The sequence below is a fragment of the Hemicordylus capensis genome, chromosome 2 (assembly GCF_027244095.1).
Source record: "Hemicordylus capensis ecotype Gifberg chromosome 2, rHemCap1.1.pri, whole genome shotgun sequence".
In the NCBI taxonomy this organism is placed as follows: Eukaryota; Metazoa; Chordata; class Lepidosauria; order Squamata; family Cordylidae; genus Hemicordylus; species Hemicordylus capensis.
In genome coordinates, this window is record NC_069658.1 from 120,011,531 (window position 1) to 120,035,220 (window position 23,690).

At 41.4% G+C, this 23,690-nt stretch overlaps 1 protein-coding gene across 3 annotated transcripts in view; it reads left to right on the top strand.

Annotated features, from left to right (window-relative positions):
- CNTLN (centlein) overlaps positions 1-23,690 on the top strand; it is a 351,601-nt gene that overhangs the window by 211,817 nt on the left and 116,094 nt on the right. For all 3 annotated transcript variants that reach the window (XM_053300359.1, XM_053300360.1, XM_053300361.1), the window contains 3 exons: positions 8,074-8,245; positions 9,432-9,501; positions 14,453-14,673. In XM_053300359.1, the coding sequence (XP_053156334.1) occupies positions 8,074-8,245; positions 9,432-9,501; positions 14,453-14,673 (463 nt within the window). The remainder of the gene's footprint in view (positions 1-8,073; positions 8,246-9,431; positions 9,502-14,452; positions 14,674-23,690) is intronic.

The window sequence follows — 23,690 nt, forward strand, 5'->3', positions numbered from 1 at the left end:
CAGTCTTTCAACCAGTTAGCAATCCACACATGTACTTGTCCCCTTATCCCATGACCACTAAGTTTCCTCAGGAGTCTTTGATGAGGAACTTTGTCAAAAGCTTTTTGGAAGTCCAGGTAGACTATGTCAACTGGATCACCTTGATCCACACACTCGTTGACACTCCCAAAGAAGTCCAAAAGGTTGGTGAGGCAAGATTTACTTTTGCGGAAGCCATGCTGGCTCACTCCCAGCAGGGCCTGTTCTTCTAGGTGCTTTACAATTTTATCCTTGAGGATGCTTTCCATCAATTTGCCTGGAACGGACATTAGGTTAACCGGCCTGTAATTTCCCGGATCGCCCCTGGATCCCTTTTTGAAAATCGGTGTTACATTTGCTACTCTCCAGTCCTCTGGTACAGAGCCCAATTTCAGGGATAAGTTAAATGTTTTAGCAAGGAGGTTGGCAATTTCACGTTTGAGTTCTTTGAGGACTCTTGGATGGATGCCATCCGGCCCTGGTGATTTGTTAGCTTTCAGTTTTTCCAGACAGTTTAGAACATCATCCCTTGTCACTTCTATCTGACTCAGCTCTCTAGGCCCTCCATCCCTAAAAAGCCTGGTTCAGGAACAGGTATATGCTCAGTAACCTCTGCTGTGTGAAGACAGATGCAAAGAACTCCTTCAGCTTCTCTGCAACCTCCATATCCTCCTTAATAATCCCTTTCACTCCCTCATTGTCTAATGGTCCAACTGCTTCCCTGGCAGTTTTCCTGCTTCTGATGTACTTAAAGAAGTTTTTGTTATTCCCCTTGATACTTTTGGCTAAATGTTCCTCAAACTCTCTTTTTGCCTCCCTTATTGTCACCTTGCATTTCTTTTGCCAGAGTTTGTGTTCCTTTCGGTTTTCTTCGTTTGGACAGGCCTTCCAATTTCGGAAGGAAGTCTTCTTCCCTTTTATTGCTTACTTGATGGTACCCGTTAGCCATGCTGGCATTCTCCTGGACTTAGTGGTACCTTTCCTTCTTTTGGGTATACAATCTACCTGGGCTTCTAGTATTGTGGTTTTGAGTAAACTCCATGCACTCTGGAGCGAAGTGACTCCCCTGATTTCCCCCCTCAGCTTTCTTTTCCCCATAGTCCTCATTTTGGAGAAGTTTCCTCTTCTGAAATTCAAAATGTCTGTGTTAGACGCCCTTGGTGATTCTCTCCCCACATGTATGCTGAATTTGATGGCACTGTGGTCACTGTTCCCTAAAGGGTCGATTACACTGACATCAGGCACCAGGTCCAGGGTGTCACTCAGAATTAGAACCAAGGTCGCCTTCTCTCTGGTTGGTTCCATGACCAACTGTTCTAGGGCACAGTCATTTAGTGTATCTAGAAATTTGACCTCTTTGTCCTGACTTGAATGTGAATTTACCCAGTCTATGTGTGGGTAATTGAAATCACCCATAATTACAGCCCTGCCTCTCCTTGACGCCTCCCTGATTTCCTCCTGCAACTCCCAGTCACTGTCGATATTTTGATCCGGAGGGCGATAGCATGTCCCAAGTAGCACGTTCCCTTTCCGGCCTTGTATAGTCACCCACAGGGTTTCTGTGGAGGACTCCAGTCCACCTAGGTTTTCTAGCTTGTTAGATTCTATCACATCTTTAACATACAGTGCTACCCCTCCTCCAGGGTGCCCCTCCCTGTCCTTTCTATAGAGTTTATACCCAGGGATAACAGTGTCCCACTGGTTCTCACTGTTCCACCATGTTTCTGTTATGCCCACTATATCTATTTCTGCGTTAGCAACCAAGCACTCCAGCTTACCCATCTTGGCTCGGAGGCTTCTAGCATTGGCATATAATCACCTATACACTGAATCTCTCCCCTGGTGTATGCTATTCTTTTGACTCTTTGACCTGCTGGCACAGGCTCCCGTCTGCTCTTTATGCGGTTCTGCTCTGTCCCCTTCTGTTTTTTCTGAATTCTTTGCAGCCTCACACTTTAAAGGATGGCTTTTGCCAAACAGGATACTGCCCAGCTCCCATCGGCTGTTCCCCAGGTGTCATTTTAAAAGCTGGTATGCAACCTTTTTGATTTTAAGCGCGAGCAGTCTGGTTCCATCTTGGTTCAAGTGCAGCCTGTCCCTTTTGTACAGGCCTTGCTTGCCCCAAAATGGTCCTTGCCTCATAGGAACATAGGAAGCTCCCATATACTGAGTCAGACCATTGGTCTATCTAGCTCAGTATTGTTTTCATAGACTGGCAGCGATTTTTCCAAGGTTGCAGGCAGGAATCTCTCTCAGCCCTATCTTGGAGATTCCAGGAAGGGAACTTGGAACCTTCTGCTCTTCCCAGAGCGGCTCCATCCCCTACGGGGGAATATCTTACAGTGCTCACACTTCTAGTCTCCCTTTCATATGCAACCAGGGCAGACTCTGCTTAGTTAAGGGGACAAGTCATGCTTGCTACCACAAGGCCAGCTCTCCTCACTGGCTTTCTTCATATGATTATGCATAATCATCACCTTAATCTTCATATGGTTATGCATAAGGTTTCCTCTACATTCTGTGGCAAAGTTTTGCCATGGGTTTGGGCCAGAGCAGCAAACTTGTCATGTAATTCAGGGAGGACTTAGTAGTTATTATCTGGGTCCAGACTGAGCCCCCTGCCAAATCAGGCCTTGTGAGGCCTCGACAGCTGTGTCACTCCCATAGCAGTGAAAATGTAGTGTGTGAACTATATGTATCTCTGTCTAAAGGAAAGCATGAACTGCTTCCCATGATGCCTTCCAAAATATTTATTTGTAGTGGCATAACAGGGCCAGATTCCCTTGCACAAGAATCTCAAGTATCACAAGGAGGGAGATTTATTGCCTGTGTCAGGATCTCAGCCATGAAATGGAGTGTATTGCATGTGCCTGTCCCTGTGTAGAAGGTGCAGGACAGCCATCTTGCTTGAGAGTTAATGGCTTGTATAAAGCATTCTCTTTCCCTCTCATCTCTACTGAGCTCTTTGTTTTGGTTAGTGATATAGTTAGCTGCATAGTCTTACCAGCGTTCTGTGTGAGAAACTTGCTCATTATACTGTCTCTCTGTGTACCTGTGTTTGCCATGCTTTGCTCATGCATTTCTATTAGCCAGCAAGTGAAGCTTATTTTTAATAATAATAATAATAATAATAATAATAATAAAAATAATAATAATAATTTTATTTATTTATTTATTTATTTATTTATTTATAAACTGCCCACCCAGAGGCTCTGGGTGGTCTGGTATACAACAACTTTTAAAAAGACATAAAAACACCCAATTCAAAACATAGTGCTAAAAGCAATATAAAAACAATTCAAAAACAAGTTAAACCATTTAAAACCAATTAAAATGCTTTTTATTGCTTTTAAAATTTTTATTGGTTTTTACAATATCTTTATAATCCAATTACATTCATTAATTTGATTAATTAAATATTGACTTCCCGCTTACCAGTCTGTGCGGTTCATGTTAGCTATACATATAAACCATTGCTACAATAATTCAAAATATATATACTACACATTGCTACTCGATTTTACCCAACCCAACCTGCTGTTAATTACTATATTTCAAACCCTGCTGAAAGGTCCATGTTAGAAAAATAGTTCTTTAAGTAAAGTAAAATTGGTTCCCAATCTTCTTTGAAACATTCCAAATTTTCATCCCTCATAAGTGCTGTAAATTTTGCCATCTCAGCATATTCCAAAATTTTTATCAACCAGTCTTCTTTTGAGGGCATTTTATTGTCTTTCCATTTCTGCGCATATACTATTCTAGCCGCTGTGGTTGTATCCATTTAAAATGTTAAGTTTCTTCTGGAGAACTCTCCTTGTGTTGTTCCCAGCAGGAAGAATTCTGGCCTCTTAGGAAATGTCATTTAAAATTTTTTCTTCAGCTCATTATATATCATATCCCAAAAGGCCTTTGCCTTCCCGCATGAGCACCACATATCAAAAAAAAGTTCCTTCACATTGTCCACATTTCCAACATTTGTTTGAAACATTTTTATACATTAATGCTAATTTTTTCGGTGTCAAGTACCACCTGTACATCATCTTATAATAATTTTCTTTTAAAGTATAACATGCAGTGAACTTTAAATCGGTTTTCCATAATTTTTCCCAAGCTGCCATATCTATATTATGACCCACATCTTGAGCCCATTTTATCATAGTCGTTTTAACCACTTCATCTCTTGTCTCCTCCAAAAGCAACAACTTATACATCTTAGAAACTAATTTTTCATCATTTTCACACAACTCCTTGTCGAATCTTGACCTTTGATCCTCAAATCCAACTTTAAGATCCTTCTTATAAATTTCATTTAGCTGATGATACTGAAACCAGTTACTGACCAAATTTTGTACTTCATTTAGGTTTTTTAGTTTACAGCCCTCCTCTTGAAAACATAATAGATCCCTATAGGTACCCCATTCGGTGTCAAGCTCTGGCCAGCTGCTAGGGAAGTTCACGAAGCAAGCGGAGCTGCTGAAATCGGATATGGCTTGGTTGAATGCTGTCGGCAAGGAATGTTGACGAACGTTGATTCTCAGCAATGAGTAGGAGGCTGGAGATGTGATTTATAGAGCAAGCCGAGAGCTCCCAGCTGGTAGGAATTCACGGCTTGTCAGCCCTCAGCAAGAGGCGTTTGCTTCTCCTAACAGCCTCTAATTGCGTTTTACGTCTCGTGATCCTGCGCTGTTGTGGAGTCATTGGTGTTTCATTACATAGCTCTTCTTCGCAATGGTCCCCCACGCCTTCTGCTGACTCAGGTTGCCGTGCCTGCTCTAAATCATTAGTTGGATCTACCACAGCCGTTTCATGAACGCTGACAGCCGGGCTCTGCCCCTCAGTCACTCCTCAATCGGCTGGAAAGTTGACAGCTTCCCCTTCCTCCTCGCTGTCGGAGCTCGAGGGCGTGACATTCGGCTTGCATATTTGTCTCTTTACGTGCCAAAGCTTCAATCGGGGATACCCATAATGGAGTTTTACATTCCAGCTATTTTTTTATTTTACCCACACTCCCATTAGACTCCTTCTTACATAGTGATTAAGAAAATCTTTATGCACTTTGCTTTTATCATACCACAGATATGAATGCCAGCCAAACCTTCTATCAAATCCTTCCAGATCAAGTATTCTGGGATTTCTTAATGTTATCCATTCCTTTAACCACGTCAAACAAACAGCATCGAAATACAACCTTAAATCCGGCAGGGTAAGACCGCCTCTTTCTTTAACATCTGTTAAATTTTAAAATTTAATTCTTGGTCTTTTCCCTTGCCAAACAAATTTAGTTATGTCCTTTTGCCATTGCTTGAAACAGATTAACGTATTAATTATAGGAATAGTCTGGAAAAGAAAGAATTTTTAGGTAAAACATTCATCTTCACAACTAAAATTCTTCCCATTAAAGATAAGTTCATTCTAGCCCATCTTTGCAAATCAATTTTTACTGTATTCCATATTTTGATATAATTATTTGAAAACAACAAAGAGTTTTTATTTGTCAGCCAGATGCCCAAATATTTGATTTTCTTCTCCACTTTCAATTCGCTTATTTCATAAAGTCCATCATTGGATTTCTGGTCCATATTTTTGTCAGCACCTTCGTTTTACTCTTATCTATATAAAACCCAGCCAGTTGGCCAAAGTGTTCTTTTCCCCCCAAGAGCTTTCTGATCTTCTCTAATGGATTTTCTAGAAAAAACGCCACATCATCCGCAAAGGCTCTGAGTTTGTACTCCTGTTTCCCTACTTTCGGACCTTGTATTTGGTCATCTTCTCTGATATTTCTACAAAGCACTTCCAGAACTAATATAAAAAGTAATGGGGAAAGTGGGCAACCTTGTCTAGTTCCTTTTTGTATTTTACAATTATTTGGTAATTCTCCATTTATAATAATGTTAGCATATTGCTCCGAATATATTGTCTTAATGGCCCTAATAAAATGATTACCAATTCCCAATGCATCCAGTAGCCTCCAAATAAACTGCCAAAAGACATTGTCAAATGTTTTCTCTGCATCCAGAAAGATCATAGCTATCTGTTTATCGTTATTTTTTTCATAATACTCCAATACATTCAGGACTGTTCTCACATTGTCTCTTAATTGCCTTCTTGGAAAAAAAACCCTGCTTGATCTTCAAGAATAAAAGCTCTTAGTACAACCTTCATTCTCCTTGCCAAAATGGCAGCAAAAAGTTTATAATCATTATTTAACAGTGAGATTGGCCTGTAATTCTTGACTTGCATTAAATCTTGATCCGGTTTTGGAATTACTGCAATGTTGGCATACTTCCAAGACTCCGGCATATTTCCTTTTTGCAAAATATCATTCATCATCCATTGCAAAGGCTGTAACAATGGATCTTTAAAAGATTTGTAGTATGAAGCTGGTAGACCATCGGGTCCTGGCGCTTTATTAGCTTTGGTTTGGTTTGGTTTATTACTTCCGTTATTTCCATTATTGCTATCGGTGCATTCATAATTTCTACATGGTCCTTGGAAAGTTGTGGAATATTTTGTGTCTTCAAAAATTTATCGATTTTTATATCTTCTACTTTGTTTCCTTTATATAATTCGGAATAATATCTGAAGAATTCCCTTTTTATTTCCCTTTCATCATAGGAAAGTCCATTTTTTGTTGATATCTTGGATATGTACTTATTCTTTTTCCCACTTCTAATTTTCCAAGCCAATAACTTGCCTGGTTTGTTTGCATATTCGAATGACTTCTGCTTCACATATTTTAAATTCCGTTCAATTTCGTTTAATACCAACATAGAGAGCTGTTGCTGAAGCATTTTAATGACTTGAATAGTCTCCTGCTTGTCCTTAGTCCATAAGAGTTCTCTTTCTTTTTTAGAAATCTCCATCAGTAATCCCTCTTTTTTCAATCCAGTTTGTTTTTTAAGGTATGCATTCTGTTGTATAAAAAAGCCTCTCATAACCGCTTTTCCTGCATCCCAAACTATTTTATTATCTATTCCTTGTTTTAAATTCAATTCAAAATAACCTTTTAACTTCCTTTTGGCTTTCTCCACAATTTCAGCTTTTTTCAGCAAGTATTCATTCAGTCTCCAACGAAAGGATACCGTTCCCGTCTTCTTCCATGTAAAGTAAATTGCATTATGATCTGAAAAAGTTCTGGGCAAAATATCCATTCTTTTCATACCTGACGTGATAGATTTAGATGGCCAGACCATGTCTATCCTTGAGTGGGATTTGTATCTTTCAGAAAAATAAGTATACTCCTTTGCTTTTGAATTTTTAATTCTCCACAAATCATACAGATCCATATGTTCTGCTAAATCAAAAAAAGCTTTTGGTAACCTGCCTTCCAAATTCCTTTCAACCATATCAGATTTTCTATCCAGAGTTGTAGAGATGACCCCATTAAAATCTCCCAGTAAAACTAAGTTAGCATTCGATAAGTGCCTTGGACCCCCCCCCATCAAGAGGTGCATCCCCTACTGCAACAGGATCTATGGTAGTGTGTGTTTCGAGGGATGTAAGCCTTTTATCCCTTTATATTCCTCTAATTAAAATGACATCTATTCATCTTCCACCTGTGTGCTTGTCTCTCCGTCTTGGACCCAAGGAAAAAACTGTGCTCCTGGCACAACAATATTTTTTTCAGATAGAAAGAAATCCTTTCCTGGATCTTTAGATATAGTTGCAATGTCCAAGAGTCAAGTAATAAGTAATAAGAGTCAAGTAATAAAGAATACAGGAAGTAGGAGCAATATAGAATCTTGTTTTTTCCTTTTGCCATTCACCTTCCTTTAAGCAGAAAGCATCTATTAATCTCTAAAGGGGATCAAAATAAGGATATAAATTTATATTATATAGAGAGTTATTACTTTTAAAGGTAAGATTTTTCTCTAGAGTTCAGATTATTGCATGACTGTTCATGGCAGTTGTGCAAAATGTACACTTCAGTTTTTTGTTGTTTCCAGATCACTGTGTGGTTGCTTTATTTGCTCCTTTATTGCATAATTGGAGACTTTAAAAACCAATAATAGTAAATGCTTTGCTTCTTTCCAAACATGCTTTTTTTGTTTGTAGTGACTCTGAAATACTTGCTTCTGAAAACTTGGGAACAGAAATTCCAAAAACAGCACAGCCTATTCCATTAATGGACAAAAATGATAACCAAGTACAAAATAGGAAGGAAGAGAATCAAATGCCTCCAGATAGTACGCATTTAGAAGGCAAACATGAATTATGTCATAAAAAGGTAAGTATGAGTTGAGGGAGAGGTACAAATTCTAGCATGTTATTTCACCTAACCACCACCACCCCCAGGTTTCTGTGGCTCTCAAAGCTTTACTTTTGCACTATTCATGCTAGAAGGGGCATTTTTATACTCTGAATCGCCTGCTGTTGAACAAGTGTGTCTCTTTTTTTAGCGAATCTGTGGGGAAATGGCTGTTATGAGGAGCAGAAGTTGAAAAGCAAACACAAAACCTCCTACCCCCATCTTTACAATGCGAGGTTTTACTCACGAATAGCGAGTCCAGACTTAGCTTTTTGAGGAAGGTCTCTTTCTATAGTCTGTGTTCCATAGGAGGGCCTTCCATGGGTTAGTCAAAATAAATATGTTTTGAATTTCCACAAATTAAGAAAATAGCTTGTATGGCTATTTGAATATGCTTAGTTGGATTGTTGCATTCAAATATGCTTAAGAATATGCTTAGTTAAGAATATGCTTAGTTGCATTTGAATATGCTTAGTTGGAATGTTTGCGAGAAGAAGGGAGAAGGATCAGAGAAGGAACGGGGAGCACAGAGTGTCCGCTCAATGTCCTCTGTTCTTCTTGTCTTGTCTTTAGCCCTGAAAACCACTGGTGAAATCTTTCTCTCCTCCCAGAGAAGGAGAAACGTCTTGAAAATAAAGGGCAACCATCATTCTCAGAAGAACTAATGTTTCATTAGTAAATATCAGAAAAATTAGTGTCTTCCAGACATCTTGGAATATGTGTTAGCTTTAATGAAGGATGGTTGAAAAATGTCTTGATTTGGCATAAAGTAGGTGTTGGTGGTGTGGTGTGGTATGTACTTAAGTGATTGGTTAGCAGAGTGGTTCCTAATAGTGTCCTCCCTAGAGCAGTTGTTTATTTCAGTGCACTAACAATTCCCATATTCTTTCTGCTCTCAATTTTAACAGCGCATTCCAGTCTGCAGTGTGTAGTCACAGTACTCAAAAACACAGAGCATTCTTTTAGCAGTTACCGCAACACAACAATGAAGGAAAAGCTTATTTTCTCCTTCAAATGTCACACCTCCCAATTAGCTTCTTATTGATACAGGGAAAGGGAGGAGAAGCTGCAGCTTTTAAAAATAACATCTTATTTTTGTGTATTTGCAAATGTTACTTATTCGTAACATTTTTTGTAACATTCGTGTTTATTTTTGTGTTTACAGCAAAACAAAGATGCAGATGCAGCCACTTTCCAAAGGAAAAAGACCCCAAATTCAGCTCCCATTAATAACGGTAGACATTTTATATACCCTTTTGCATTAGCTGTTAAAGACAAAATTATTTGTATGTCTAGTATCTTTGTGAAAAGACATTTAATGTCATCAAAGCAAGCTAAATATAATGTTTGCTTCTCTTTTCTTCTCTCTTCTCCCCTAAATTAGGTGCATATAAAATTTTCAGTAATAATAATTACCTAGATTCTGAAAGATTTATCAAAAGAAATTTCTTTTGATGTCCATGTGCAAGGTTTAAAACAGTAACACTCTGTGAAGGAAGGAGGCCTAGACCTCTTGGGTTTCTGTAAATAAGCCCCTGTATGGTATAGTGTATTAATAGTCCCAAACCTCTTCTCGTAAATAAGCTCTTAAAAATGATTTGTATTATATTATATTCCCAAAACTTCATTATTGTAAATAGGATTTTGTGGTTGCAAATCCCTGTGCATGGAGAAGGCTGGCATGATCAAAAGTTCACCCTTGTTTCACTTTTGGTTTAGCATTTTGACAGTTGGGGTTTTTTTGGGGGGGGGGGAGATTTTAAAAACTGGAGGGAATTTTTGTTTGTTCTAATTGGATGGCTTTAAAAAATGTTGAGCCAGAGAAACTGTGTATTTTGGTCGTTTAGAGAGGGAAGCAGCAGTCTGCTAGTCAGAGTCCTGGAAGAGAGTGAAGTCGACAGAGACCTGACAGAGGCTTGGAAGATGGAAAAGTCAAGAGTCTGCTGGAGAGAGGACTAAGGAGTCCAAGAGAGAGTCTTGGAAGCCATAGAAGTCAAGTCTGCTGGAGAGAGTCAGAGCTGAAGGTTGAAGAAAACAGAGAGGCTATTCTCACAATGGGGGGAAACTGGGCTAAGGGAGCCAAGCCCAGTATTCCTCCATCATGAGAACCACTGGGCTCACGGGTGAGCCCAGTGGTTCAACGGCAGCTAGCCTGCCAGAGTAGCCCTCCTCTAAAACATGGTTAGCGGAGCAAGCACTCTGCTGACTCTGTTTTTTCAGTCGTGAGATGCTGTGGCACAGCTCTGTGCTGTGGTAACTCATGAGTAGATCCCTGCAGCAAGCCTCCCGGTGTCAGGGATCCCCCCAGAATGCCCCATGCACTTTTGCAGGGCGAGCTGGGACTTCCAGGGGCCGGACAGCCCCCGATCCCCGCTGTCCCTACCTGCTCCATGACAGAGCCAGTAATTGTGAGGGTGGCCGATCCAGCTGCCCAGGAAGGGCAGAATGCTAGTGTGTGGGCAGAGCGAGTCAAGCCCGATCTCCCTGCACAAGCCCTGCAGGCTCTCCACACTGCTTGTGTGGAGAGCCTCAGAGAGTCCTGAAAGTCAGTCTGCTGGAGGAAGAAACCCAACTGAAATCACCAAGAAAAAGAGCCAGGCTGGATTGAGCCCAGACCTGTGTTGTAATCAGAACCACCCAGCAAGCCAGAATCTGACACGAAAGCACAGGGGACTCTGAGTAGGGACCACTATAAAATCAGGTAGTAGATGAGTTTTTCCAGTTTTTTATTTTGCCTGACCTGCTCTATTAATAACTGTTTTGAATTTGTATTTTTTTGCTGCAAAAGTAATGTTTTAATTGAACCAATTTTTCTAAAAGTAAATTTTCTTGCTATAAAAAATTTAGAAGCTTGTTGATTGTCTCCACCCACCTCACACCTATAAGCCTTTCCATATTACTGAGGGTTGGTGTTTTTTTTTTTGTGTGTGTGTTTTTTGAAGGGCTGTTGTAGTGAACCCAGCCATTCCAAAAGTCCACTTGGTGGTAGGGATGTGCAAGAATCACGGCGGGGCTGTTCGAAGGTGGTGGGGGTCTCCCTTTAAGAGCTGGGGGAATGTGCACTTATCCTTCCTGCCGCTTTCCCCCCACCGGCATCGGGTTTTTAAATAGCCCATTGGGGCAGCAGCGTACCTCCCTGCTGCCCCGTTGCCCTCGTCTTTCAGATATGACCGGAGGTTGCTGACGCGCCTGTGCGCGCCGGCACAGGCGCATGCACATCACGCATGTGCACACACCTGTGCCGGTGCATGCAGGCACGTCAGCAACTTCTGGTCATATCTGGAAGATGAGGGCAACAGGGCGGCAGGAAGGTATGCTGCTGCCCTGATGGGCTGTTAAAGAAAACTATGCCGGCAGGGGGAAAGTGGCAGAAGGGGTAAGTGTGCCCTCCCCTCGCTTTTAAAGGGAGACCCCTGCCGCCACTGGTTTGGAGGTCCATAAAGCGCCTCCAAACCCATAAAGGGCATGCAAACCGGTTCCGTGCCCACCCCTACTTTGTTGCAGCGGTAAAAAGTTTAGGACGAATGGAGGGCTATTCCTCCACACACTCACTGAAGAATTCAAGCAGCTGACTGTGGTCCAAATGGTGCCAGAGTGAGGCCCCGTTTCTGTTTTTCTGCCCATCCAAAGGCTAATCACCCTAATGGAGAAATATTGGGGGGAAATGCACATTGATAGCTGTGTTAGTCCTGGATGGACACCGTCATGGCTGCATCAGTGTTGAATCAGTATCTGGTGAATATTCTCAGGATAGAACTGAAGGGTTTCCGAAGGAGAAGAGTGGGGTTGGTGCTGGATGCTCACTTATATTGTGTTTCTAAAGCCTGTCTTCAAGCTGACTTAGGAAATTTACTCACTCTAGAATTATGATGTATTCTCCCAAGTTTTTCCTTGTACCACTCCAGATTGTTTGGGCTGTGCATTTAGCTTAGGAGGCAGAACTGCTCCAGCTGTTCTTGCCATGTTTCAGTTGCCTTCTGCCAAAAGGTGGTAAATTGTTTTGTGTGGCAGGCTCTTAAATTTGCTTCCTATTCTTCTTCGTAGAGATTCAACTTGGAGCTCATTTAGGAGCCCACAGTTTAAAATATGGCATTCACTTGACACAAGGAAGTTGTAAATGTAAAAAGAGAGCTGGTCTTGTGGTAGCAAGTATGACTTGTCCCCTTAGCTAAGCAGGGTCCACCCTTGTTGTATATGAATGGGAGACTAGAAGTGTGATCACTGTAGGATATTTCCCTCAGGGGATGGAGCCGCTCTGGGAAGAGCAGAAGGTTCCAAGTTCCCTTCCTGGCTTCTCCAAGATAGGGCTGAGAGGGATTCCTGCCTGCAACCTTGAAGAAGCCACTGCCACTCTGGGTAGACAATACTGAGCTTGATAGACGTACTGGTCTGACTCAGTATATGGCAGCTTCCTATGTTCCTGTGATATCTATTTCTGGATAATTTCTGCTCTGTTTATTAATTATGGCAGGAGCAAGAAAACCACTACTACAGCACTTCAATTTTTTTTTTTGTAGTGGATTAAATCCTGTATTTTGAAGATTTCTGAGCACTCTCCATGGGTGGGTAAGGGGCTGCTTCCTGGATCCTACAGTCTAGAATATCCTGGGAGGAGAAATGTCGGGCTGCCTGGATCTCTACATATTTCCTTTGAGTGAATATTTAAAGAACTGACATTTTCAATAAATAAAAATAAATTTGTGAAAGCTGTTGTTAGTGGGATGCTCCAGATGATTTGGGGCATTCTCTCTTCTTTTTGGGAGAATGCAGTATTCTCTGTTCTTTGAGAAAAGTTATTTCTCTGTGCTATGCAGTTTAGCTCTCCATAAATTCTAAGTTGGTACTGCTTTGTTATGTCTCATACGTTCTGGAGTGGCACAAAAGATAACTTGGAGAATGGCTGATTAGGTCCATACTTGTGAGCTCTGCTTCCTGAATTATCTCCTGGTGCCAAGTGCATTTATGTTTGCAAACCAATAAGGAAATGATTAGATCTTGACTCTGAATTTTTGCCTTTTTGTCTAGGCCTAATATTAGTAATGCTCTGGGGAATTATTGGCAGAAAGTGGGAGTTTCTGCTATTGTAACTGGTATTACATTTTTCTATTTCTATTTGGGGGGTGGGGGAAATGGCAGGTTTTTCTGAAGTTTCTTTTTTAGTGCTATATTGGTGCTTGCCTATTTGGAAGTTCTCAACTGGGAGACTGTGTGAAGGGGTGAAACACTGCTAGAAGCTGTTTGCCTTGTTTTCTACATTTGCTAGGGATTGTATAGGGCTGTATTTTTCAACCATGCTGACCATCCAAATGGCCATCACACATGCGTGGAGGCTGTGTGCATGCCGGCATTGTGTGGGGGCAGCTGGGGGAGTGTGCCATCAGCATGTAAAGATAGTTGGGAAGAGCACTGCCAATTCAGGAAGTGGTGGCAAGCAACGGAGGAACAGGTATGTAACTGTTCTCTCTTTTAAAGGGGCAAGGGATGTATTCCTAATCGTGTCTCGAAATGTGATTTATGCACATCCCTAACGTTTGCCTCCTACCAGTGTTCCCTCTAAAGCATGCACACATGTGCACGCTCACAAATTCTTTTATGTCCACTCAGTTAATTTTAGATCCCACTCAGGTTGAATCAAGAAGGCCCCATTCTGAATGCACATACGCTGTCTTAATAGTGCCGCCCAGAATAAAATTCATACCACACACAGATGAAAAATATTAGAGGGAACACTGCCTCTTACCCATAGCCCATACATTCTGGAGTGATAGTAGTTAACTCAAGAAGAAGGTAAGAACTTAGTTGGCCATTGTTACCAATATGATGTAATCTCAAAATCATACCTAGCCTACTTGGGCAGTTTTCTCTATCATGATACACAACATGCTTTCACACTAGGCATAAAGACAGATTTGAAAATATAGCCTTTCATTTCTGTTTGAAGATTGTGGAAAAAATAACATAGGATCCATGCACAGCATCCAGTGCACAATTGATGCCAAATAATAACTCCTAGTAATGCATACACAATGTTATGTTGTCAGCTAGGAAAATAAGCTGAAATTTGACTCATAGATCACCCTGAACATTATGTTAAGAGTGATTTTAAAACTTAAAGAGAATACTTGTTTCTTTGAAGGCCAATGAAAGGTGTTCAATTAATTGCTGATCAATGTGACCAATGTTTAGTCTACAGAGAGAAGAGGAGAAATACTGTGGTCCAAAAACTTGGTTGCTCTGTTTCACTCTGGGGACGGATTACATCCTTACAGCAGCAGTTAGCTATTCTTCAGAATTCAAAAAAGACAGCACTATCTTCTCTCAAAAAGTTTAAGGAAGCCAATAAAAAATTAACCTCTCAGTTGCATCGGACCGAACAAAGACTCCAAACCAGGAAACAAACTGTTCAGGTACAGATATCTTAAAGTCATTTGCAAGAAAGCGAAAGTCTGCTGGCCAAATTTGTTAGTCTGAATTCTGACATGGTGGTATAATCATAGGTACCTCAAATGGTTATTGGTGAGGACTACAATGGTACATACTGCATTTGAGTACAAAGTTTCAATTTAACCATCATGAGTAACAGCCCACAGTGTGAACACTAGTTGACTCCTTTGTGTATTTCTGCAAAGTAATACAGCAATAATTTTCATACAGGTGGACCTCATTATCCGTGGGGGTTCTGTTCCTGTATATTGCCATGGATACTGAAACTGTGGGTAATGAGTCATTGAGTCTATGGGAACGCACGGGTTAGCTTTCCAGACTCAAACAAACTTTCACCAAAAAACCACAAATATGGACCAAATAAAGTGCCCTACCATGCTCTGTGGGTCTCCTGGTGCCCAGAAATGCTCGAAATTGTTCCAGAAATCGCTGAGACACACGCGCGCGCGCACACACACACACACACACACTCTCTCTTTGCTGAAATGAGCCACAAAATGGCTCTCACAGACAAACTGGCCCCAGGAACTGACCTCCGCAGTCACTTCCGGCCCTCTGGGAACCACGGATATGTAGGTTTTAACCTTTTCATATCTGTGGATAATGAAACAGGGTGTCAGACACCCGTGAATACTTGAAACCATGAATATAGAGTCAGCGTATAATGAGGTTCTCTTGTACTGGCATATTTCTCCTGGAATGCAGGTTGGGAGCCACAGCTGAGAGGTTTCCTGATAACTGATGCCTCTATTTCTCTTCCTATTAATCTGGCCACCTGACTCAGTTTTGTCTGCCCAGGGCAATGCAGACTAGAGAGCAAAGATGTCTGCCTCCTTCCTGTAAACTTGTTTCAGTGCAGCTTGTACCTTGCCACAGGGAGTGGATATAGACGGACCTCCCAGGTCCATCTGCTCTGCAGGCTGGAGGAGTACTGGCTTGTACAGCTGAGTAACCAAAAGTGCTTTCCTCCATGGGCCTATAGTTTGGACACTAAAGTAGGATCACTTCTGTATCAGCAGATATTCGAGTACTCTAGTCATTTCATTCTCCTGTCACTGTAGCATAAGGTTCTGTAATTCAGTAGTGTGATGGGTTGGTTTTTTTTAAGAACACAGTTGGTTTTGGTATCTAATTATTTTCTTTTTCATCTCTCTTTCCAAATGACAAAGCTACAACAGATGGGTGTTCTGAAGGGATATATTAAGAACAGGGGGGGTATTCAACTACAGTTCTAATCTTTATGGATTTTATTTGTGAGAAATCCCAAACTGTGCATACACATTAATAAGTGTTAGGAAAGGAGAGAAATCAAGTGCCATCCAAAGAAGGATGGAAATAAAGTACAGAAGAAGGATAAAGACTTAGGTATTGCACTCAGTCACAGAAATATTATGTTAAGTGACATACATGGTTGGATGAGTTTTGTATTATTGAGCCCAATCTTGCATGTGATATTTGAATACACAGGTTGTCTGTAGTTTAACAAAAGGTAATCTTCCCCAATTCAGTCAGAAGGATCTTCATGAGGAAGCTAGCTTCACCATACAGGCAAGGTGTGCAACAGATGTGCAGCTGCAACACAATTTTCATTTGGGTCTCACTGAAATGTGTGGGTGCATCTTTTTGTGCAAATGGGAATATGCATTCCCATCCTGGGCCACTAGTTGCTGCACACAACCAGTTTGCCTGACCAGAACTAGATTGCGGCCAACGTGTTTTGAGGCAGAGTCATATTGCTCAGTCTGGTAGACCATGTTACATCTTTTTCCCTAGATGTCCAGATCTTTTAAAAAATAAGTTTTAAGATCACAGGAAAACTCAGCCTGATATGAAAACTTTAATACATTTTGACCTTGTTGACTTTGCTGATAAGCTGAAGGGTGACACATTACTCCCCGGACTAGGACCGGGGAGACCCGAGTTCAAATCCCCATTCAGCCGTGATACTTGCTGGGTGACTCTGGGCCAGTCACTTCTCTCTCAGCCTAACCTAAATCACAGGGTTGTTGTGAGGAGAAACTGAAGTATGTGGTACACCGCTCTCTGGGCTCCTTGGAGGAAGAGCAGGATATAAAATGTAAAAATAAAGATAAATAAAATAAATCAGTTACTTGAGATATTAGAAAATGTTATGCCCTCTCAGAAGACACAGAACATACATAAAACTGTTCCAGGAACTTTAGCAAAATATCTACACAAGTTATGCACTAATTCTGGTCTCTTCTCAGCATCCAATTTTAATGTCCTACCTTCAGCCATTTGTGCTTAAGGTGCTAGATTAGTGCTACCAAAGGGGGATTCTACACTTTACGCAGAGATTTCAGCTACCTTCCAGCGGAAATTAAGGAGGTAAAATATCTCTACAGTCACTGCAGGGAACATATGCATTTTGGAGGGAGCACTGTATTTCAGAAAGACCAAACTGTAGGAAAGCACTGGTTTTAGTGCTGAGTATGAATGTGATCTAGACACAAAGTGCTAAGATAATCAATGGGCAACAGCAGATATTTTCAGATGTACCATCATTTTATGATGTGGTATTACATTTTCAGTTCATCCTAATAATGTTGTTATAGAAGCTGATGAGTGTTGGTACCAGTGAGTTACAGGGAAGGTAAGGCAGGAATAAAAACAGAAACCATGCTAAACACAACCCAAGCAGGATTAAAAGTTCTAAATGTTAGTAGCTTTAGGAAAACGTGTTCTCAAATGACACAACTATATTTGATTCTCTTTTGATGCTTATCTACATAATCATAACTTGCTAGTGTTACATTACTTTTATACCTAATTCGTGATGGCTGAAATGAAATGTAATAGCTCAGCATTTGCAAATGTTAACATAACGTACATAGACAAGATAACCCTGTTGACTGAACTGAAAAAAGAAGTCCATTGACTGACATAGACAGATGCTCATGCAGTCAGTACCTTATCACAATCCCCATGGACTTGAGTGGTATAAGATCAGATCTAGATTTAAGATTTAAATGTTCCAGGTGTTTGTTTTTGAGACAAATGTTAATGTTTCTGCAACTTGAGGAGTGGCTTGCATCTAGTTTCCTGGAAGGCTATGTTGGTGTGTATAATTTGAGAGAGAGAGAGAGAGATTGTATATGTATGCCAACTTCAAACTTTAGAAATCTGTTGAGTTTAACTTCTGTTAGCTGTTCAATTTCTTTGTAGAATTCTGGAGTCCACATTGTGTTATCTTTACAATGAAAACCATATGCCCCATATTCTTTGCAACATTACTGTGGTGTGACTGCACATTTGGGACTTGGTCTGCAGTTTCTGAGACTCACCATAAGTACTGAAGCAAGGCCTTCTGTTTGTAAGTAAAGTAGTTAGGCTCTGCAATCAGTGTATAGAAATCACAGCTGGAGTTGTTACTTAATGTAGAAGTGATGGGATCTGATCTTTCAAGAGTTCCTTAGAAAAATGTCATGGAAGAATTATTGGCAAAATTCAGGGAAACTCTTTTTAAAAGCTTGTTTTCCCCCTGTACCCCCTGTGTCTAATGGCAGTGCAGAAATTTCCATCACCAGATGTCTGCTCATATTAAGACACTCTGTTGTGCGTACCAGAGTAATGACAATTATACATGGGTAAGATATAACATTTGCAAAGCAAAACCACATAGAGACGCAAGGGATACAAGATACAATGCAAACTTGCGATACTGTAATTTAAGTCAGTAATGATTGCCTTTTAAATGTAGTGACCCAATTACAAAGCCCCCCACTACCAAGTTACCCCAGAATCCTTTGCTCCAGTTCCCATAGTGCTACAGAAGTGGCACCACAGGAATAATTGCGTTGTTTTATAGGTTGCCTTTGACATCTGAAAAGGACTGAGTAGTTGAGCAAACCCTCTTCATCTGAAGAGGCCAGGAGAAAAAAGGGAACAGACTTGCAACCCACCAGGCAACTGTTTGCAACTCCTTTGGGCAGCACTACACAAAGGTTGCAAAGCAGTTCTTCGGGAACTTTCTTCCAGATGTGAAACGGTTGTTTCTTTTTAAAGCCTCTGCTTCATATTGCCATATTTCAACCTAAAGAATCCCTACAGTAGCATTTTAAAAACCACTGCAGGCATTTCTTGAACAGTTTCCATGGTGGTAGTAATATGTAAAAGAAAATTTTTGTTGCCTGATGCCTTCAGTGAAAGCCTCCTTAGCATCTCAGAGCTTTGTTGGCTTAAGTAAGCTGACTTCCGCATTAACTTGGCATATTTTTTAAAAAAGAGATTGCCTTACTTGTATTATGCTCAGTCTTCTTAAACTGAATTCACAAGAGGGAAATTCCATTATAGTGATTTCTTTTCTGTCTTTTCCAGTCTACTTCATAGCAGATCCATTTCATTTCTCCTAATCATCCTTATCAGTTCCTGAGGTTCCACTGCACACTAGCATCACTCTTTTAGGAGAAACAAAAACCTTGATGAAGTATGCAGATGTAGGTCCAGGGGTATACATCTAGCTGCATTAAGTGAGACAGTGGGACCCACTCCGTTGTCCTGGCTGGGCACAACTGCCACCTGCCTCTTCCTCTCCAAGAACTGTCTCATGAAGGGCCATGGTACCTGAATTTGCTTATGTCTTCATCCTTTCCTATCTCTTTTGTATCATGTCTATTATTGTAAGCCATTTAAACTTTGAACCACCTTGGCGCATTGGTAGAAAGACAGTATATAATAGGGATGCACACAAGCTGTTTTGCATACCCACCGGTGGGGTGGGGAGCGGTTCCCTTAGAAAGCAGCTTCTTACCTGCTTGTCCGCTGCCCCACTCCTTTTCTCCTGGTGGCGTCCACTCTCCGAACGATTGCGCAGGGCTGCCACGTTGCTCTCTGCATGCATGGCGGCCAATTGCGTACCGACGCTGGACTGCAGGGAACAGCACTGCAGCCCCGTGCAGCTGTTTGGAGAATGGGCACCACTGGCGGAAACGTGGTAGGGTGAGGATGAGCAGGTAAGGAGCCCCTTACCTGCTTTTTAATCCCTGCACCATTGAGCCAGTTCAAACACCAGCCCCCGAGCCGGTTTGGTGCTTCTCAGAGGAGGCACCAAACCAGCTCATACACATCCCTATTGTGTAAATGCACTAAGTAGGAACGGGCTTGGGTTTCAGAGGCTACTATGTGAGCCATAGCTGAGTGAGGCTAAAGTTCTGTTTTCTGCTCAGGATCTGACTGATATTCACATTTGAGAAGCAGGGGAATTTCCCCTCAAGATCAGTGGCAGTGCCCCAATGGTGTTTTGCATCCACTGCAGCGTGTGTCTTGGCTTATTGGGTAAGTCATCGCAATGACTTATTTTCCTTGGAGTGCTTCTCAGGGTTGTCCTCTCTCTACTCATGACACAGTGATGTCTGCATTGCACATTGTTCTCTGATGAGTGGTCGCCCTTTCTTTTGTAACTGCAAGGTGGGACTAGGTGATTCTTTGGTCCATTCCAGCTCTGTAATACTTGTTCATAGTTGTCTTCATTCCTTGACGTATTCAGAACTGTGAAGCAAAAGGGCATGGTGTAGTGCAAGATTTCTTTCATAGACGTGTGTTTCCGCTATCAAACAAAATGCCTTTTATGTTCTACTGAGCTCTAAGCAGAATTGCTATTTAAAAAGTCTTCAATTATTAATGAACTTACATGGGCTGCATGTTGGAAATGTAGCCTACTCATAAATTAAAGCAGCTAGTTGGCATGAATCAGATCTGTCTGAGTGCTGATATTATAGTCATTGTAATGCAAACTGAATGTTGATAGATGGCATGCGAGATGCTAAAAAGGTATAATGTGGCAGTGGGAGTGAATTATACTTGAAGTGGGAGTTCAGAGAACAGATAGAACAGAAATGCAAAACCCCTATGATGTTTTTTGGTAAAAAATAAGGGACATGATCCTGCTGAACCTTTGCACTTGTAAGCACTTTTGATTTCAATGGATGAGTAAAGCATGTGTTTTATTCTCTTGTATTGACAGCAATGGTGCTTAAAAGTGTGTGATTTCAATTGTATTGTGCTATGTCTTCTCTAGCCAAATCATTTTTAGCCTACTTTCCAGGTGGCTTATGAGATCACCCTGCATCCTTTGCATGTGTCCGTACATCTGCATGTCCCCCCTACCCCCATCAACCACAACGCCTAGACCAATATGAACCAAATCGGGTACAATTGTAGGGACACCTCAATGGCATAGTTTGTGATGATGTCATCCACGCCAGTCCAAGATGGCAGACATGTAAACCTTTGAGGCACAAGTGGGCTAACTTGTGAACCGTTTAACTGATTTGAACCAAATTTGCTACAGCTGTTGGGACATATAGGGATGCCCAAATGGTGTGGTGTGTGATGATGTCATCCACTCTAATTCAAGATGGCTGCCGCGTGAACATCTGAGGCGCAAACAGCTAATTTGTTGACAATCTAACCAATTTGAACCAAATTAGGTACAGTCACAGTGAGTTACACATAGGGACACCTCAACGACGTAGTTTGTGATGATGTCATCCACACCGATTCAAGATGGCAGGCACATAAACATTGGAGGCGCAGGTGGGCTAACTTGTGAATCGCTTAACCGATTTGAACCAAATTTGCTATAGCTGTCAGGACACATAGGGATGCCCTAATGCCGTGTCGCATGATGATGTCATCCAGTCAATTCAATATGGTGGTCGTGTGAAATTCTGAGCGCAAGCAGGCTTATTTGTGAACCACTTAACTGATTTGAAACAAAATTGCTGCAGCTGTAGGGACACATAGGGACACCTCAATGGCGTAGTTTATGATGATGCCATCTACCCCAATTCAAGATGGCGGACACGTAAACATTTGAATGCTTGACTTACAAGCAGAAGTTTGCCAGTTCGAATCCCCGCTGCTACTATATCAGGCAGCAACGATATAGGAAGATGCTGAAAGGCATCATTTTATTTATTTATTGTTAAATTTATATACCGCCTTTCATTAAAGCAATCCCAAGGTGATTTTGCATACTGTGTGGGAGGAGGCAATGGTAAACCCCTCTTGTATTCTACCAAAGAAAACCACAGGGCTCTGTGGGTGCCAGGAGTCGAAATCGACTTGATGGCACACTTTACTTTTATTGAATTAATGATCTCATTAAAAATCAGTTCAGAAGTTGAACCCTTGAGGAGTTTCTATTCCTGCTCCTTTATCCCATAGCCTCCTCACTGATAAGAGGTATTAAAATCATGACCATGGCCCATATCTTTCATTTATAGAGATAGGCATGGTCCATGCACAGGTTCAAATATGAACTAGTTTGTGGTTCTGCAAAGTGGTTCATGCCAGTTCAGCTCAACCACAGATTGGTTTGGTGGTTCGAGGGTGGTGCCGGGAGAATAGAGCAGGCCCTTACTTTTCTGGTGCTGCTCCATGCAGCTTCCTGCTGCGGCGGAACTCCCCACAACAGCCCATGCACGGCGGCAGCACCAGCTTGCAGATTGCCTCTGCTCATGCATGGAGGCTATTTGCGTGGTCAGCATGGTGTTGCTGACCATGCAAATGGCTTCCACGCATGCACGGAGGCCGTGTGCATATAGTCGCCACCTTGCACGGGTTGTTGCGAGGAGCGCCGCAGCAGCAGGAACCTGCATGGAATGGTGGCACACAGGTAAAGGACTTGCTCTACTCACTTTGCAGGTAAAGGACTTGCTCTATTCACTGCTTGCCGCTGTGCCCCCTCCCAGCGGCGCCCTCAATCTGCCAAACCGGTTCATTTTTTTGTATCTCCGAACAGACATGAACCAGTTTGCAGAACCATGAACTGGTTCGTATTCAAACCTGGGCACGGACCGAGGTTCATGCAGATCCCTATTTGTTTAAGGTTGAAGTTTACCTAATGAATGGGGTAAAACAATGCATCTTTGTGCTAAATGCTGAGTGTGTAAGCCACTGGCTTGTTGAAGAAAGACTGTTCAACAGAAGTACAAAGATGAAATGTACCTCATGTTTCTGTGTGTATGATATACTCTGAAAAGCTTATTTTCTTAAATGCTTTCTTTTTAGTTTTAGCTAACTTGCTCTACTTGATTATACGTATCTATACCAGATAGAAAAGCATGATGTCCAGTGTGATACATTTCTGCCCAAGATTAAATGCAGGTGGTTTTTTGTGTGCGTGTGTGTGTGTGTGTGTGTGTGTGTGTGTGTGTGTGTTGTACTTTTGGATGGAACATCTGTTACACATTCCAGAAACCTAAAGGAAATATTTTCACTGGATTCCTTCATATTTGCACATTGGGGTACAAAACATTTCCTATGTTCCCTTTCCACCGTTTTGAAGATGAGTTGTGTTTTTACTTGGAGTAGAGATTCACAAAAGAGAAACAAAGTGGGTAAAAATTGGCTCAACCTCTGACGATTATCATTTACATCATATCAATACTCAAGTTTTTTCCTGTGTTAGCTGTATTCAGCTACCCATGCTGGAGAGCTCCAAAAAATTCAAAAGGAAACAATGAACATTTATACTGTTCATATAAAATGATATAAAATCTGTATGTATTTCCAGTCTAAGTACCCAAAGAATTTACAATGGCTGTAGCATTATGAACATGAAGTATGACTGGATTAGCTTGAGGACTTTAGCTTTTCCTTGGTGTCTATGGATGACAACTTAGCTGCATTTGAAGATATAGGTTTGGTTCACATTTTGGCTCTGCATATAGGTTCTACACATGGTGGGCATATTATGAATATGAAGTTTATAAGGTTATGAATATGATGAATATTTATATACCACTTTCCAACAAAACTTCCATCTATATAAATAAATAAATAGACTGCCTGTCCCCAAAGGTCTCACAATCTAAAAAAGAAACATAGGTTAGACACCAGCCACAGCCACTGGAGGGATGCTGTGCCGGGGATGGACAGGCTTATGATTCTATCGTACCACATGGAGCCTCCAGTGTGAACCAGGATCTGTAGATAAAGGCACCTATAGCAGTAG